The 14,390-nt window shown below is 39.3% G+C and overlaps 1 protein-coding gene across 1 annotated transcript in view; it reads left to right on the top strand.

Moving 5' to 3' along the window:
• PCSK2 (proprotein convertase subtilisin/kexin type 2) overlaps nucleotides 1-14,390 on the top strand; it is a 311,848-nt gene that overhangs the window by 139,756 nt on the left and 157,702 nt on the right. Inside the window, exon 3 of the mRNA XM_027840365.1 lies at nucleotides 13,305-13,418. Within this exon, the coding sequence (XP_027696166.1) occupies nucleotides 13,305-13,418 (114 nt within the window). The remainder of the gene's footprint in view (nucleotides 1-13,304; nucleotides 13,419-14,390) is intronic.

The raw sequence follows: 14,390 nt of genomic DNA, 5'->3' as shown, positions 1-14,390 counted from the left end.
ATGGATGGATGGATGGATGGATGGATGGATGGATGGATGGATGGATGATAGGTAAAGCATTTGCTAAGGCAATAAAGTGAATAGACTGCAGGACTTGGAGTCTGTGTGACCATAGGCAAGTCACTTAACTGCCCTTTGCCTCAGTTTACTCATCTATAAAATTGGGAGAATAATAATATTTACCTCCCAGAGTAGTCATGAGGATCAAATGAATTAACATATATAAAATGCTTTCCAAACCTTAAGCACCATATAAATGCTAGTTATTATTATTCATTTGAGTATTTACTATGCACCAGGCACTGTGCTAAGCACCAAGAATATAAATATAAGCAAGCAAGTAAGTCCCTTCCCTCAAGGAGCTTACATTCTTAGGAGCAAGGGGAAAAGGAAGGAGACAACACATAAAGGGAAACTTGGAAAGGTGGAGAAGGACACCCAACATGGTGTAGACATGGCAGTTTAACAGGATAAGAAATGTGGAAGACTGGGTATGGGCAAAATAAAACAAAAGCTCACCTATCTGAGCCAGGTGACCCACAGGGAAGAGTCTCTGGGTTGGGGCAGGGGAAGTTTGGAGGATGAAGATGAAGATGGTGGTGGGGTGTAGGACTAATGGTGAGGACTAATAAGTGATAGAACTGGAAGTCTAAGCCCATGTCACCAGTCTGCTTCATGTTCTTGACTGGTTGACTGGCTTGCTTAGCACCATAGAATGAAAGATAAAGAATTTAAATTAAGAAGCTTTTCATATCCATACCAGAATTAGATGTTCTAAAGCATGTCTGTCCATCCATATAAAATTCCCTAGCACATTCAAAAAATCCCATCCACAAGACTCAAGAAACGTTCATCTCAGGAAATAGCTGTGGTTTAAAATCTCCCTTCTGGAGCTGAGACTCAAATTAGACAAAATTTATCTTTAGTACTTCTTTATTCCACATTTAGCATCGTGGCCCCAGGCAACTGGATCCCCAGTAACACTTGCAGTGATACCCGACTGGATCTCCAGACCCTTCACTTACCTGATCACCAAACCAAACTTGGAGAAAAACTATTCTCTTATACTGCATTACCTAATGTATGCCTGACTCCATTCTTGGTAATATAACCTTAACTCAGTTCAGAATAGCATGCCTCCGAAAGAAGGCCCTCAAAGAATGGTGCAAATGGAAGGTATTACAGGCACTCAGAAGGGTGGCAGAATGGATAATTTTAATCAGGAAAGTGTTTCAGCATTCCTCTGATAGCCTGATAGGCTAAGACCAGTTCTCTCCTAACTATTCTGCTGCATGTTAGCTTAGACACTTTAGATCTCTCATCACTTATCCCATAAGTAGTACGATGTATATTTACATGTATGGTATGTAATGTCATACTATGGTATGGCATGATGTGGTGTGGTATGGTATAGTATGGTACAATAAGGCCAAAGCTATGGCATAGTGTGTCCAAAGGCTGTGTCATGAACCATTTCCCCTCTACATTTTCTTAATGATAGCATTAGCTTCCATGAATTTAATTTTCATCCCTATGCAGGTGACTTTCAAATTAGAGATAGGGATGATAGAGATGATTATATAGATATAGATATATCTATATCTGATATCTAATATAGATAATAGTGATGAGAGGATATAGATATAGATTATATAGATATAGATATAGATATAGACATAGATATAAACATAGATAGATATAGATATAACACTGGTATCGATCTCTCCTGAGCTCCAGTCCAAAACCGCCTATTGGTTATTTCAAACTGAATGTCTTATAGATGTCTCAAACTCAACATAAATGTCTCTTCCTCCCCAAACCTTTCCTCCCTGTCAAACTCCCCTATTCTCGTCAAGGGCATCCCCATCTGTGTAGTCACCAAGGCTCTCCAAACAAGTGTACAATCAGCGTTTGAGACTGCTGCCTTCGGAGAATGATTCTCTAGAATAAGTCAGCAAACCATCTTTGCTGCTTAGAGGCTGAATCTGACAATCCCTTCCCTTCCCACAGCACCCAAAGCTGTTTTTGCTGCCATTTCCCAGAGTGTAGAGCTAACAACTCAGTCACAATGCTGCTTCTGAGCCCGCCAGGAACTTGATAACAAAGGCAATTCATTATTTTCTTCATTTGTTCTGCATCAGTGTGCTGCTGTTCATTAACACCCCAGTCACTTGATGGTCTGTGCACAAGCGCAAGTATATTAAAAATCGATAGCTCAGACCTTTATTCCTTGTTGAATTTTGTCATCAGAGACTACTTTACTTGACATCTAGAATACTGCCTTGCTGTAATTGGGAATGGGCAAGGAAATATGTTACTGGCTTGCAAATAGCTTAGCCCTATGCTAACTGCAGTCTAAACACCCATTTTCCTTTCTGCCCCGTCAAGCTGGACTTGTTTCAATGGCACTTAATGAAATATCAATAAGAAGAAAGAATTGACAAGGCATGGCTGTTGACAAAGGGTCTGACCTTTGAGGAAGAATGAAAATAGCAAATCTCTTTAATGAGAAAGGACAGAAGGATAGACTCTTCCTTTTTTACTCTTTGGTACCTGCTGAATTTCACAATTCAAGTGTCCTAGACAGGCACTGTTTATAACAGGAACCCAGATTTCCAAGAATTCAGTTTATATTCTTCAAGCAAAGAGCATCCTCATTGTACCCACAGGGAAAACTTGCAGAGGCGTTAGTATGGCCAACAATAGATGATTGATGAGTACACTCAGAGCTGCAAGTAGTCTCTCTCTCTCTCTTTCTCTCTCTCTTTCTCTCTCTCTTACTCTCTCATTCACTCTCTCTTTCTCTCATGCATGTGTGTATGTGCATACAGTGATCATAATGACAGTACTAGGGAAAATTAGAAATTAGACAACTGGACATACTTTGTTTTTAGGGCCCTGGCACTTCTTGAATTGGTGACTGCCCTTTCCCCCTCCCCACATGAACACGCACACATACACACACACACACACACACACACACACACACACACACACACCATTGCTTCTCACTGAGCAGTGTGGTACCCTTCCTAACCCTGGCTCCCCTAAGCAATTAGGACCCCATGCCCCGAGGACTTAACCTTTCATTTCTGAGACTCTTACTTTCCCTGTTGCCCCTCTAGTCTGATTGGTGAACACCTCCTGCAGCTCATTATATCAAATTGGCCTCAACCACGACTCATTTTACTCATTGGCCATCTTCTCACCAGCCTTCTTTTTTTTCCAAGCGTATGTCCTTGGTCTGCCCTGCTCCCTGCCTTCTAATTCTGGAATCATAATCAAAGTAACACTGCCAAGGTTACTGGAAAGAGTGTATAATTTTACTTCCCTACAACTAATAGAAAAAGTTCCAAACCAAAATACCCCTCCCTGACCACTATGTTTTTTATCCCTTTCCGTTAGAACATAAGTTCCCTGAGGACAGCGACTTGTCAATTTTTTTTGTTTCCTCAGTTCTTCACAAGTGCTTCACACATAAGATGTACTTAATAAATCTTTTTATTTATTCATTCATTCATTCATTCATTCCTGCTCCAAGTATCCCTCAAATTCATTTCCTCACTTCCATAATCTCAAACTAAATAAAAGAAGAAATAGATTATGTCAGTCTACAAAAAAAAAAAAAAAAATGTAAGCTCTCTGAGGGCAGAAACTGTTTCTTTTTGTATTCCCTTAAATAATTGTTTGTTGAATTGAACTGAACTAAAGAGATCTGATAAACTAATTCCTACTAAGATACTTGTTGTATTCTGACATTTCTTTGTCATGGTTCTCTCTTTAGCTGTCCAAATTCTTCTTGGTCTACTTTGCAGATCATATCCTCCCATGGCTTTATCCAGGTTCTTCTCTGCACTCTTATGATGGCCTCATTGACTCCAATATTTTCCATTCTCATCTATTCAAAGGATACATATATGTACATGTGTGATATATGTATAGATATAGATATGTATGTGTGTATAGATACATATATGTGTATGTGTATAGATAAACACAGAGACACACATACATTTTTCTGAAATTTCCATTTGGCTGTCCCATAGGCATCTGAAACTCAACATATGCCTGTTGAAAGGAAAATTCTTCATTTGGGCTTTCACCCTGATTTTTATTGTAAGTATGTCAAAGTAGTAACACATTGACAGGCTGATCATTGAAGATCAGCAATGGCTTCAAAGTGGGGAGAGCTTTTATAGGTAACTTTGAGACAACCTAGATTACTCCAGGAAAGGACATGTTAATCTACTTCCCTGTGGCTTTACTCATCAACCTAGTAATTCTCCAGGCCAAAATACCCAGCATCCATTCCCCAAATGAGTTAGGTCCTGCCATTAGAATGTAAGATCCTTGAGGGCAGGGATTCTCTTTGCATTTGTTTCTCTATCTCATCATAGTAGTTGGCACAAGGCAAAAAAGCTGAATATTCTCTTTCTTTTCTTTCCTTTCCTTCCTTCTTTGTTTCCTCCCTAGCTCTTTTCTTTCCTTCCTTCCTTCCCATTCTTCCTTCCTTCTTTCCTCCCTCTCTTCCTTTTTTTCTCTCTCTCTTTCTTTGTCTCTCTTTCCACATGCCTCCTTCCTTCCACTTATTTCTTTCTTTTCCTTAATTTCTTTCTTTCTACTACACTTCTCTCTTCATTCCCTGTTCCCCTAAATGCCTGGATAAGCATGAAGGGGTTTTTTTCATAAATCTTTACCCTAACCCTCACCCACATAACCATTTCACCTGTGGAACAACTGTGGTATTAACAATTTTATTTTAACAATAATAATAATAAATAATAACTAGCATTTGTATGGCACTTTAATATTTGCAAAATGTTAGAAATAGAAACTGTTCCTCCTGGCATTTGAGTCCTTCCAAAATCGAGCTCCAACCAGTATTACTAGCTTTCTAAATTTATTTCATGTTACTCCAGTTCATGAATGCTACATCCCAGTCAGACTAGACCACTAGCCTTTCCCAATGTTCTCCTACTTTCCCTGGTTTCTCTGCATTCACACAGACCATCCCCACACCCAGAATATACTCCTTTCACAATTCCATGCAGCTATAAAAATCAGCCTTTCCTGATTCCTTCCAATGAAAGTGATCCCTCCCTTCTCCAAATTTCCTAGAGCACTTTGCCTTGATCTCTCCTTTGACAAATCATAACCTACCTTATATTACATTTGACTGCATATGTCTTATGCCCCTCCTTATCTCCAGTTGACTCTAAAAGGCTCCCACTGCCATTTGCTCTACTGAAAGATTTCATTTCAATTCCTACATAATGGAGCTGATTCTTCTCTTTGCATACCTTGTATGTAAGGTTTTAGAAGACAGCAATTTGCTAATACTGTGGTCACCAAAATTCAGACAAACAATTCTAGCAGTCTACCCTCTTAACAAGTCATTTTATTCATACATGCAAAGGAGGGAAGAAATTTGTTGGGTTTATCTCATTATTATCATTTTAAGGGCAAATTAATCATAGTTTAATTTTGAATCTTTTGATATTAAGATCTGTGATTTGTCTGTAACTGGTTATCCAAAAAAGTATACTAGCCAGTTCAACAAGGAAATTGGGACACTCCATAACCTCTTAGCCTCCTGAAGCCCAGAGGTTGACCTTGGCACCCTTCATTTATCACTTTCTCCAAGCTTCACTGCTTCCATGCCTCATTTTGGTGCCTGTTTACTAGAGCCAGTGCCCTAAGTCTGAGGTAGATGAAGTTGGCAGAAAAGCATATGAGCTGCAACCATGTATATCTTCAGGGAGTTGATGGCTGGCCCTCATAATCTATGGGACCATGCCACCACTCACCAGGACCTCTCTGATACTGTTGTTTTTAATATGCAGAGTTGCATTTATACTTGATAATATAATGTAACAGGAAGAGAGAAAAGCACTAGTCTTGCTGATTGGATTTCTGTTTTTAGGACAAGGATAAAAACGAGGTCGAGTGGGTCTTTCTTGCTTACTAGTCTAAATGAGTTGGTTTTCCATTAACTGATCAAAAAAAGGAGAGTGGGTCAAAATGACCCAGGGGCCTGCTTTGGAAACATATGGAGTTGTGGGACATGATGCAGGTGACTGCCATCCCACTTTTTTCTAAGAAGGCCTAAAACTTTTGCTACTATCAAGGTGAAAATGTATCTCTGTAAAGAAGTCATTTCACTTCCTTATTTCTGCGATTAAAATTATACGTAAACTGTCAGTTTTCCTCCCCCAATCCCCACCTCCTTCAGGTTGTGAGTACAGGTGCTCCATTTGGCCTGCTGTCAGAGTATTTTCCATTCATTTTTTGGGAATAAAGAGGAGAATATTGTCTGACTTCTTCATTTGCAATCCCATACCTCTTTGTAGGGGAACACAGAAGGACAACTCTTGCTCTTACCATTCACTAACATAGATTCCCAAAGTGAGCAATGCTGCCCCCTGGAGGTCATTGGAACAAGTCAGTGGCACAGTGGCAGCCTCAGGTGATGCAAATTAAAAAAAAAAGTTAAAGAGTTTAAAAAAAAAGTAGATTTCCAGGGGGGCACTGAGTAATCTAAAAAAAAGGGGGGGAGGTAGGCCAAATAAGTTTGAGAACCTCTGCAAGAGATTAACAAAGACAATGAGAAGGAGGCAGGTGGGCAAAATCTGCATTCTGACATTAACCTCAATGGCTTTTCCCATCTTCCTGGATGATCATCAAGGCCATCTGTGGGTGTTTTTAGAAGGACATTGTGTAAAGATCTGACATCTGTGTTCTTTTGTTCCTTTCAGAAAGCATCCTCAACCCATAATGAGGACTTAGTGATTCACAAAGCAGACAAAGAGGTGTTTATTAAACATTACATCCATGGCCCTCAGAAACTTTGACAAAGCCTCAGCACTTTTCTTCCCTCTTTCTCAAGTCAACATGAGGAAATGATGAAAAATGAGTTCAAGAAATATATCTTCCTATGGAGCAGATTCAATTCAATTTAATGCAGCAAGCTTTTACTAAGCACCTACTATGTGCAAGGCATTATGTTAGGTGCTAGGGAGTCAAAGTCAAATAGCCCCTGCCCCTCAAGGAGCAATACTCTTAATGTCTACTGGGCTTGCAGATATTACTCGTTCCTTCATTGTTTTCTACCTTAGAGTCAACAACGGGCACATACAGTAACACAAATGTCTGAATTCTTTCTTTTTCTTTTTTTCTCAGTACTTTGGTTTGATTTCTGCTTTTTACTTGTGTTGTTATTGTAATAGCTGTTTAATGGATTCCCACTGGTGGTCAGGGGTGGCCTGAGGATGTCGTGTGGGGTGCTGGTGGGCAACAGTTTGACTTTCAATAGTTTGTAGCTGTATCTGATGACAAGTTTGTATAGAAAAACCCAAGGGAGAAGCAAAAGTGCCTCTTGCATGAAAAGACGTCATTGGAGATGACTGCTCTCTTGCTGTCTTGTCGTGAGTCATTACTATTTCAACATTTCCAATGACCATTTCCCCTTCCCATTCTCTGTAAAAATACCAAACATAATTAAGTACAGATGGAATGCTGTCATTGATTCTTCAATGTGTTTGTTTATGTGGCTGGGTTTGGTTTTTTTTTTTAGTATATTTTATGTTAAGGTTTAAAATTGATTCTGAATTACAATGTTCCCCTGATCCATTATAAATAAAATCTTCCATAATAATAGGTACTCTCCACCTCTCAAAAGTCTTGTTAATCTAAGCAATTAGGCCAATGGCCATGGATAGGGAGGCATTCAGAAAAGCAAATGCTAAGGTTAACTTTGCCCAGGCTATATTAGTTTATGAGGGGGAAGCTTTGATTAAATTAGTCCCCTGGTAAAATACTGAATGGTAATTGTACATAAGAATGCAAAGCAGGGTACATGAAAAGTTAGTATTAGAAGGGTGAATTGAAGAAAGGGAAATTAAGGATTTTAGATGTAGGGGGTAGAGAATAAGCATTTGCATAGTTCCTGCTATATGCTAGGCACTTTATTTGAAATAATAATAGCTAACATTTATATAGCCCTTATTATGTACAGGCTCTGTGCCGTATGCACAGAGTGTAAAGTATAAACACTTTACAATTATTGTCTCATTGATCCTCACAACAACTCTGTGAGGTAGGTGCTGTTATTATCCCCATTTTACAGTGGAAGAAACTGAGGCAAACAAAAATTAAGTAACTTGCCCAGCATCACACAACTACTGAGTGTCTGAGGCTAGATTTGATCTTAACTCTTCCTAACTACACCTAGTTGCCTCTATATAACCAGTGGTGTGAAAAGCTTAAGTTAAACAATGGGTTGGATTTTGAACTAGTGGAGATTTTTATGGTCTGACTCCTATGCAGTGTGGAATCTCTCTCAAGGTTTTGATTTGTTTTGTTTTTAATGCTTCAGATTTTTGTCTCTCAGGAATGGGTCAAACGTGGTACTTGGGGAAAGAAAGAAAACAGAACAGATAACCTCTTCAAGATCTTCAGTCTCCGTATTGATCCCCTTGTTATTAAGGAAATGAGATCTGAAAGTTATAAGGAAACTAATTCATTTCTTGAGCTACAAAGGAGTAACAGTGGTCAGGCTTTCAGGAGGCACTGTTTTTATTAAAATTTAATTCCTGATATTAAAAATTAATTCTATGGAGATAAATTTTAAAAGTCAATTTTATTAGTATGTACTCAATCTAATTAAATTTGGAATGGTATTGTGACAGTCATGCCTAAAATGTTTCAGTTTTTGTCGAGTTGTTTTTAAGCATGAAATCTCTAGAAAGTGACTGGCCTAGAAAGAATCTTCAGTATAAGATTTTAAAACTTCCATCCAGTGATTCAGATCATTCTAAAAAAAAAAAATCCTAGCCACAAATTAAAGTTCTCTCTCAAAGAAAGTCTTGTTTCTTTCAGATGTTGGATGTTTTCAGATAAAACCCAAAATGATATAAACTCATTGTTGAGAGGTGGCTAATTGCCAGACCTCCTAATGCCTCACTCTTGGAAGGAGTCAGCCCTCCAAGTGGGCAGAGTTCAGATAAGCATACAGTGAACATCCTCATTATCGATGTATGTTGCTAGGGGGGAAAATGGTTTTAGTGTGATTTTTAGGATTGGTAAGAAAACAGTGGAGGTCTTTTGCTTGAATTACAGCCTAAAGCAGGTCTTTATTTTACTTATGTGGTTTCACATAGAATCAGAATTGTCCTGGCTATACCTGTATCATATACCTCAGGCACTTACCCTACCCATCACATTCTAAATGTTATAAGTTCTTCACTGATCTTGAAGTCAGTCAATAAGTATTTATTGAGTGCATTGCACTACACTAAATTCTGGGACTACAAATATGAGCCAAAAGAAAGACAGTCCCTGCCCTCAAGGAGCTTATATTCTAATAGGGAAGACACTACATAAAAGGAAGCTGAAAAGTAGAGAGCGGGCAGGGAGAAAGAGAAGTGGGGAAATGGTAGCCTATGCAGGTCTTGTCAGGGAAATCCAGAGGAGTTGTTGTTATTTGTCCTTCGTTTTCAAAGAGGACCAATGACATCACAGGGTAACGTCTTGACTTGCATGTGATGAAGCCTGGTGGGAAAAGAAGAAATGCTTGGGTAGGGCACCCACTCTAAATGGAGGTTATAGTGATGAGATTGGGATCTGGACCCCAGAAAGGAAAAACCCTGGACTTTCCCACATGGCCAAATCTCTGGCATTCCCCCTGGGAAATGAAGGGGTTTACCTTCGCCCCTTTTCGCCAAAAGGAATTTGGCTCCCATTTGTTGACCTTATTCATATGCATCTTTCTTCCCTGGCCCTGAAAAGAACCTGGCTTCTGTTTGTCTCTCTTTATTTCCTTTTGAAAGCAAACTTCCCCTTCCAGCTCCCTTCATTATCTATTCTCATTTTCTGTTCAAATTTCTCAGATATTCCAAATGGAAATTCTCACCTGGACCCTTTTTCTCAAGTGACCTCTCATTGTGGCTACACCCAATCTTCCTTCCATTGTTTTGCCTTCCTGGCCATTTCTCACCCTTAATCCTAGCTAGGCACCATGAGGTCCAGGACCCAGAAGTTCTGTTCACCCCAGCTTGCTGGCCACTCCCATCCAGATCTTCCTAGGCCCTGCCTCCCCTCACCCCAAACTACTTGTCCACTCCTAGATCCCTCCCACAATCTTTCTGTACTTAAGATTCACCCCAGACCCATTCATCCGCTGGGAATTTCTCATGCTCCTAGAGGCTGAGACTCTCATGCCCGCCTGTCTTTACAGGCGTCACCTGGCCTGACCACCTTAGTCCCCAGCCCCCATTCAGACGCTGAGAACCTCTCATGCCCAGAGGCTGAGATTCTCCAGCTCACTTGTCCTCACGGGCATTATCTGGCCTATATGCTTTATCTTTAATAAACTTTTTCTCTGGCTGGAAGAAGATCTGGGTTGAATTCTTTCAGGCAGATCTGCACCGCAATCTGGGGCTTTTTCCCAGCACCCCAAAACCTCCCGTGATCTTGGGGTGCCTCTGTGCAACTAGGAGCACCCCAAAACCCCCCACCTCTTCAATAGGAAGTGAATCTCAGAATATGATTATTATTATAGGGCAGAGTTGTCCAAGTTATAAAGATACTCATCCCAGCAGCAGTATTTTGACTTAGAAAACCACAAATTAACATTATCTATGTTATACTATATTTTTATTTATTTTGTCAAACATTTCCCAATTATATTTTGTTCTGGTTCTGGTTATGCTTATTGGTGCTTGAGTTTAACACCTCCATTATAAAGGACTTCTCTTAAAACTTCTTGTTATAATTATATCATTACTGAGGATTCATCCACAACTTTCCAACCCAGGCCATTCCACTTTGTGATATTTCTAATTTTTAGGAATTTTTTTACATCAAACCTAAATTTACTTCTTTGTAATTTCTACCCATTGCTTCTGATTCTGCTCCCTGAGGTCAAGTAAATCTAATCCCTTTTCCACAAGACAGCCCTTCATATACTCAAAGACAGCAATAATCTCTCCCCTAAATCTTCTCTTTTCTATGCTGAACATTACCAACCTTCAACTCCTCTGTGTATGGCATGAATTTCAGGCCCTTCACCATCCCAGGTGCTTCTCTGGACATCCTATCAATGCCATTCCTAAAAAAAGTGGCCCAGAACTAAGCCTAAGATTCCAAATGAAATCTGAACAGGCCAATGCACAATGAGACCAATACCTCTTTATTCCTAGAAGCTATGCCTCTTTGAATGTAACCCAATACAATATTAGCTTTCTTGCTTGCTACAATCACATTATTAATTCATGTTGAGCTTGGATTCCCCCAGTTCTTTTTCAACTTTTTAAAACTCTCAGATCTTTTTCAACTAAACTACCTCCCTCATCTTATACTTTTGAACTCAACTTTTTGAACCCAAGTAAGCATGCCATCTCTATCTTTACCCGGGTCATTTATACAAATGTTGAACAGCACAGATCTCTAAGACATTCCACTGAAAACCTCCTCCCAAGTTAACATCACACCATTAATAACTATTCTTTGAATAGAGCCATTTATCCCATTCTAAATCATCCAATTGTCCAGCTTTTCCATATCATATCAATCCTAAATTTGACACTTTGAAATTTCCAACTATTTCACAACCAAAATCCCCCATGTGGGAGAGGGATTAGACCACTGTCCATTTAATGAGTTGTTCTATTTGATCCCAGAGGTATAAGTTGGTGCAATGGATAGAGGTTGCAAAGAAGCAAACTTAGGTTAATTCTTAATAATTGTTCTAATTAGAACCATCCAAAAAGTGAATTGCTGCCTCTGTAGGTAGTGAGTTCCTCTTCAGTGGAAGTCTTCAAGCAAAAGCTAAATTAACTCTTTCCAGCTATGTTGTAGAAAGGATTCTTATTCAAGTGTTGGTTAGAGGAGAGTACCAACCCTCTGAGGTTCCTTTTTCCAAGTCCTACTCTGTGATTCTTTGATTATGTGGAAGCAAGAAATTCAAGGACCATTCCTGAACCCTGTTCCTCTACAATGTACCAGAAAGGACAAAAGAACAAACCTCTATATCCTCAGTGTCTAATGTAATGTCTTGTATATAGTATTTAATAAATATTCTTGGTTAATTGATTTTTCTTCAAGTATTTTGGAGAATTTTCAATACCTCCACTCATTCTTGCTTGCCCTCACACCATTCCAGAGTAGCATTCTAAGTAGGTTCCTACTAGAGGTATGCTGGTACATGTTTAACAACCAGCCTTACAGTTCGGGGAGGTGGGGGGGTAGTGAAAGGGGGGAGTATACTCAGGACATATTTTCAAGTTTTAATTTGCATCATTAACATTTTCTATATCACTTTCTTTAGTCAGTCAACAAAGCAATAAACCAAGCCCTTATCTGTGGCACTTGCCAATTTCCAAAATATAAATGTTCATACTGAGAATTTAATAACTGGTTCTCATGAATCAGCTAAAGTTGGCTCCGGTACACCCCTCGTTCCTACACTCCCTTCCTGGCAATGCTCCTCCATTTTCCTCAGAGATTCATTATTGCCTTGGGGCAATGAATTAGCTTTCACTACTATTAAATCATGGTACCTTGTAGGAGACAAGACTTTGTTATAATCGCTACTGTTGAGTGGTTATAAACAAAGTCAGATTTAAATGTGTCAATTCCTATGGATGAATGCCATTCATATCCTATAGTTTAGGTTTCTGTCTGTCCAACATCTATGTATTTGGTCATAATGAAGACAATGCCATCATCGATCAAATTCTGATTGGTTGGACCTCATTTATACATTCTGGTGCTTTGCTTCAGAGCTCACTGGCTTCTCAGGCAATTTCCTTGGCAGATTTCCAAACTGTGATGGTGCAGTACTCTGTCAACAAATGTAAATGCTAACAAACCCTCCATAAGAATGATAGATGCTGTTTTCCCTCCTCTTTCCCTTTAAGTCCATGGCTTGATCTGATTCTTCTTCATAGCTATATTTTTCTTTTGTTTTATTTCACTCAATGTGAACTGTTGAGTGAACCCAACCTCCTTATTATTATTACTATGAATATATTCATTTTGCCTCCCAACAATTGTTACAAGGAAAGTACCCTTGGAGCACACGTGAAGGCCTATTTGTTTGCCATGAGCACAAATAAATGTTCACTAGAAGCAATCTCAGGGTGAGAGCATATATAAGATTAATTTGGCTTCTATTAAGAAAGCACTGAGTTATATATAGATGGAATCTGGCCCCTGGAAAACAAATCAAAGGAGGCATGGATTGGTTCTTCTGTTCTCAAAGTGTTCCTATCTTGTTGCATAATGCATCAACGTTGTCATTTCAGGTAAAGATGGTTTTGCAGCAGGAAGGATTTGGCAGAAAAAAACGCGGGTATAGAGACATTAATGAAATTGACATCAACATGAATGATCCTCTGTTCACAAAGCAGTGGTACCTGGTAAGCCTCTCATTATTTTTTTAGAAAGTTTTTCTTCTTGGATCCTTGAGCTCTGGATCTATTTCTATGTTCCTCAATTTTGTTTGTGATGAATAATAGCCTGCAGCAGACTTAATGAAATGCATTTCGTAAAGAGTACAGGTCTATTTTATTTAATCACCTTCTGGAAATGGTCAGCTTTCCTTCCTGGCTCCCCCTGCCTGGGCCCACTGCTTCTCATACCATGTATCTTTCCCTCAAATCTGCTTTTCTTGGAAGCGGTGAAACTGTGTTCACTTCAGAAGTCCAAAGATAGTACTTATAGCTAAACACAAATCCCTGAAGTCAGTTTTCAGGAGCAGGAAGAGATGTATGTGGGCCTACTTGCACATATTCCTGTGTGTGTCTACAAATACAATAATGTACGTAAGTAAAGAAGTGAGGGAGAGTACTTCCCAGGAGTGAAAAAAATAGGCAGGGTGAAGCACCCTATGAAATCAGAAGGGAAAGAGCTACATTAGGTGACATCCCAGGGGTACAAAGAGAAGAACTTGATGACTAAGGAAACATCTATACATGGTATTGGAAACATCTGGAAAAAATAGAAGTTCCATAGGGCTTAACTGCCATGGAGTTTAAGACATTGAAAACTAGTCTGGCTTGTGAGGAATAGTCCTTTTTGAGGATTGTCAGTAGTCCTTTCGGATTCATCTGGCTTGGATTATTTTCTCAAAGAGGGTTAGATGTTTCTAATACCAATCAGCAGGGCAAGCCATTAAGGAGGAATGAGCTACTTTAATTTTAAAAGCGTACATGCTGCTTTTCTGAATTTTGTTTTAAGACAGCAACTGAGAAGAAGGCAAGAGAGAAAACGAAATTGGGCTACCCGGGAGGTAAATCAATAACCTTAGGTTCTAAGTAGGCTCCTAGGCTACCAGACGTGGTCACTCCCTAAGAGAGAATCAAACTCTGACTGTTCTTTCTCCTCATCCT

This window comes from Vombatus ursinus, unplaced genomic scaffold, assembly GCF_900497805.2.
Source record: "Vombatus ursinus unplaced genomic scaffold, bare-nosed wombat genome assembly UNPS02014841.1, whole genome shotgun sequence".
Classification (NCBI taxonomy): Eukaryota; Metazoa; Chordata; class Mammalia; order Diprotodontia; family Vombatidae; genus Vombatus; species Vombatus ursinus.
The sequence above is the reverse complement of the archived record's forward strand: the minus strand, read 5'-3'. Positions and strand labels throughout refer to the sequence as shown.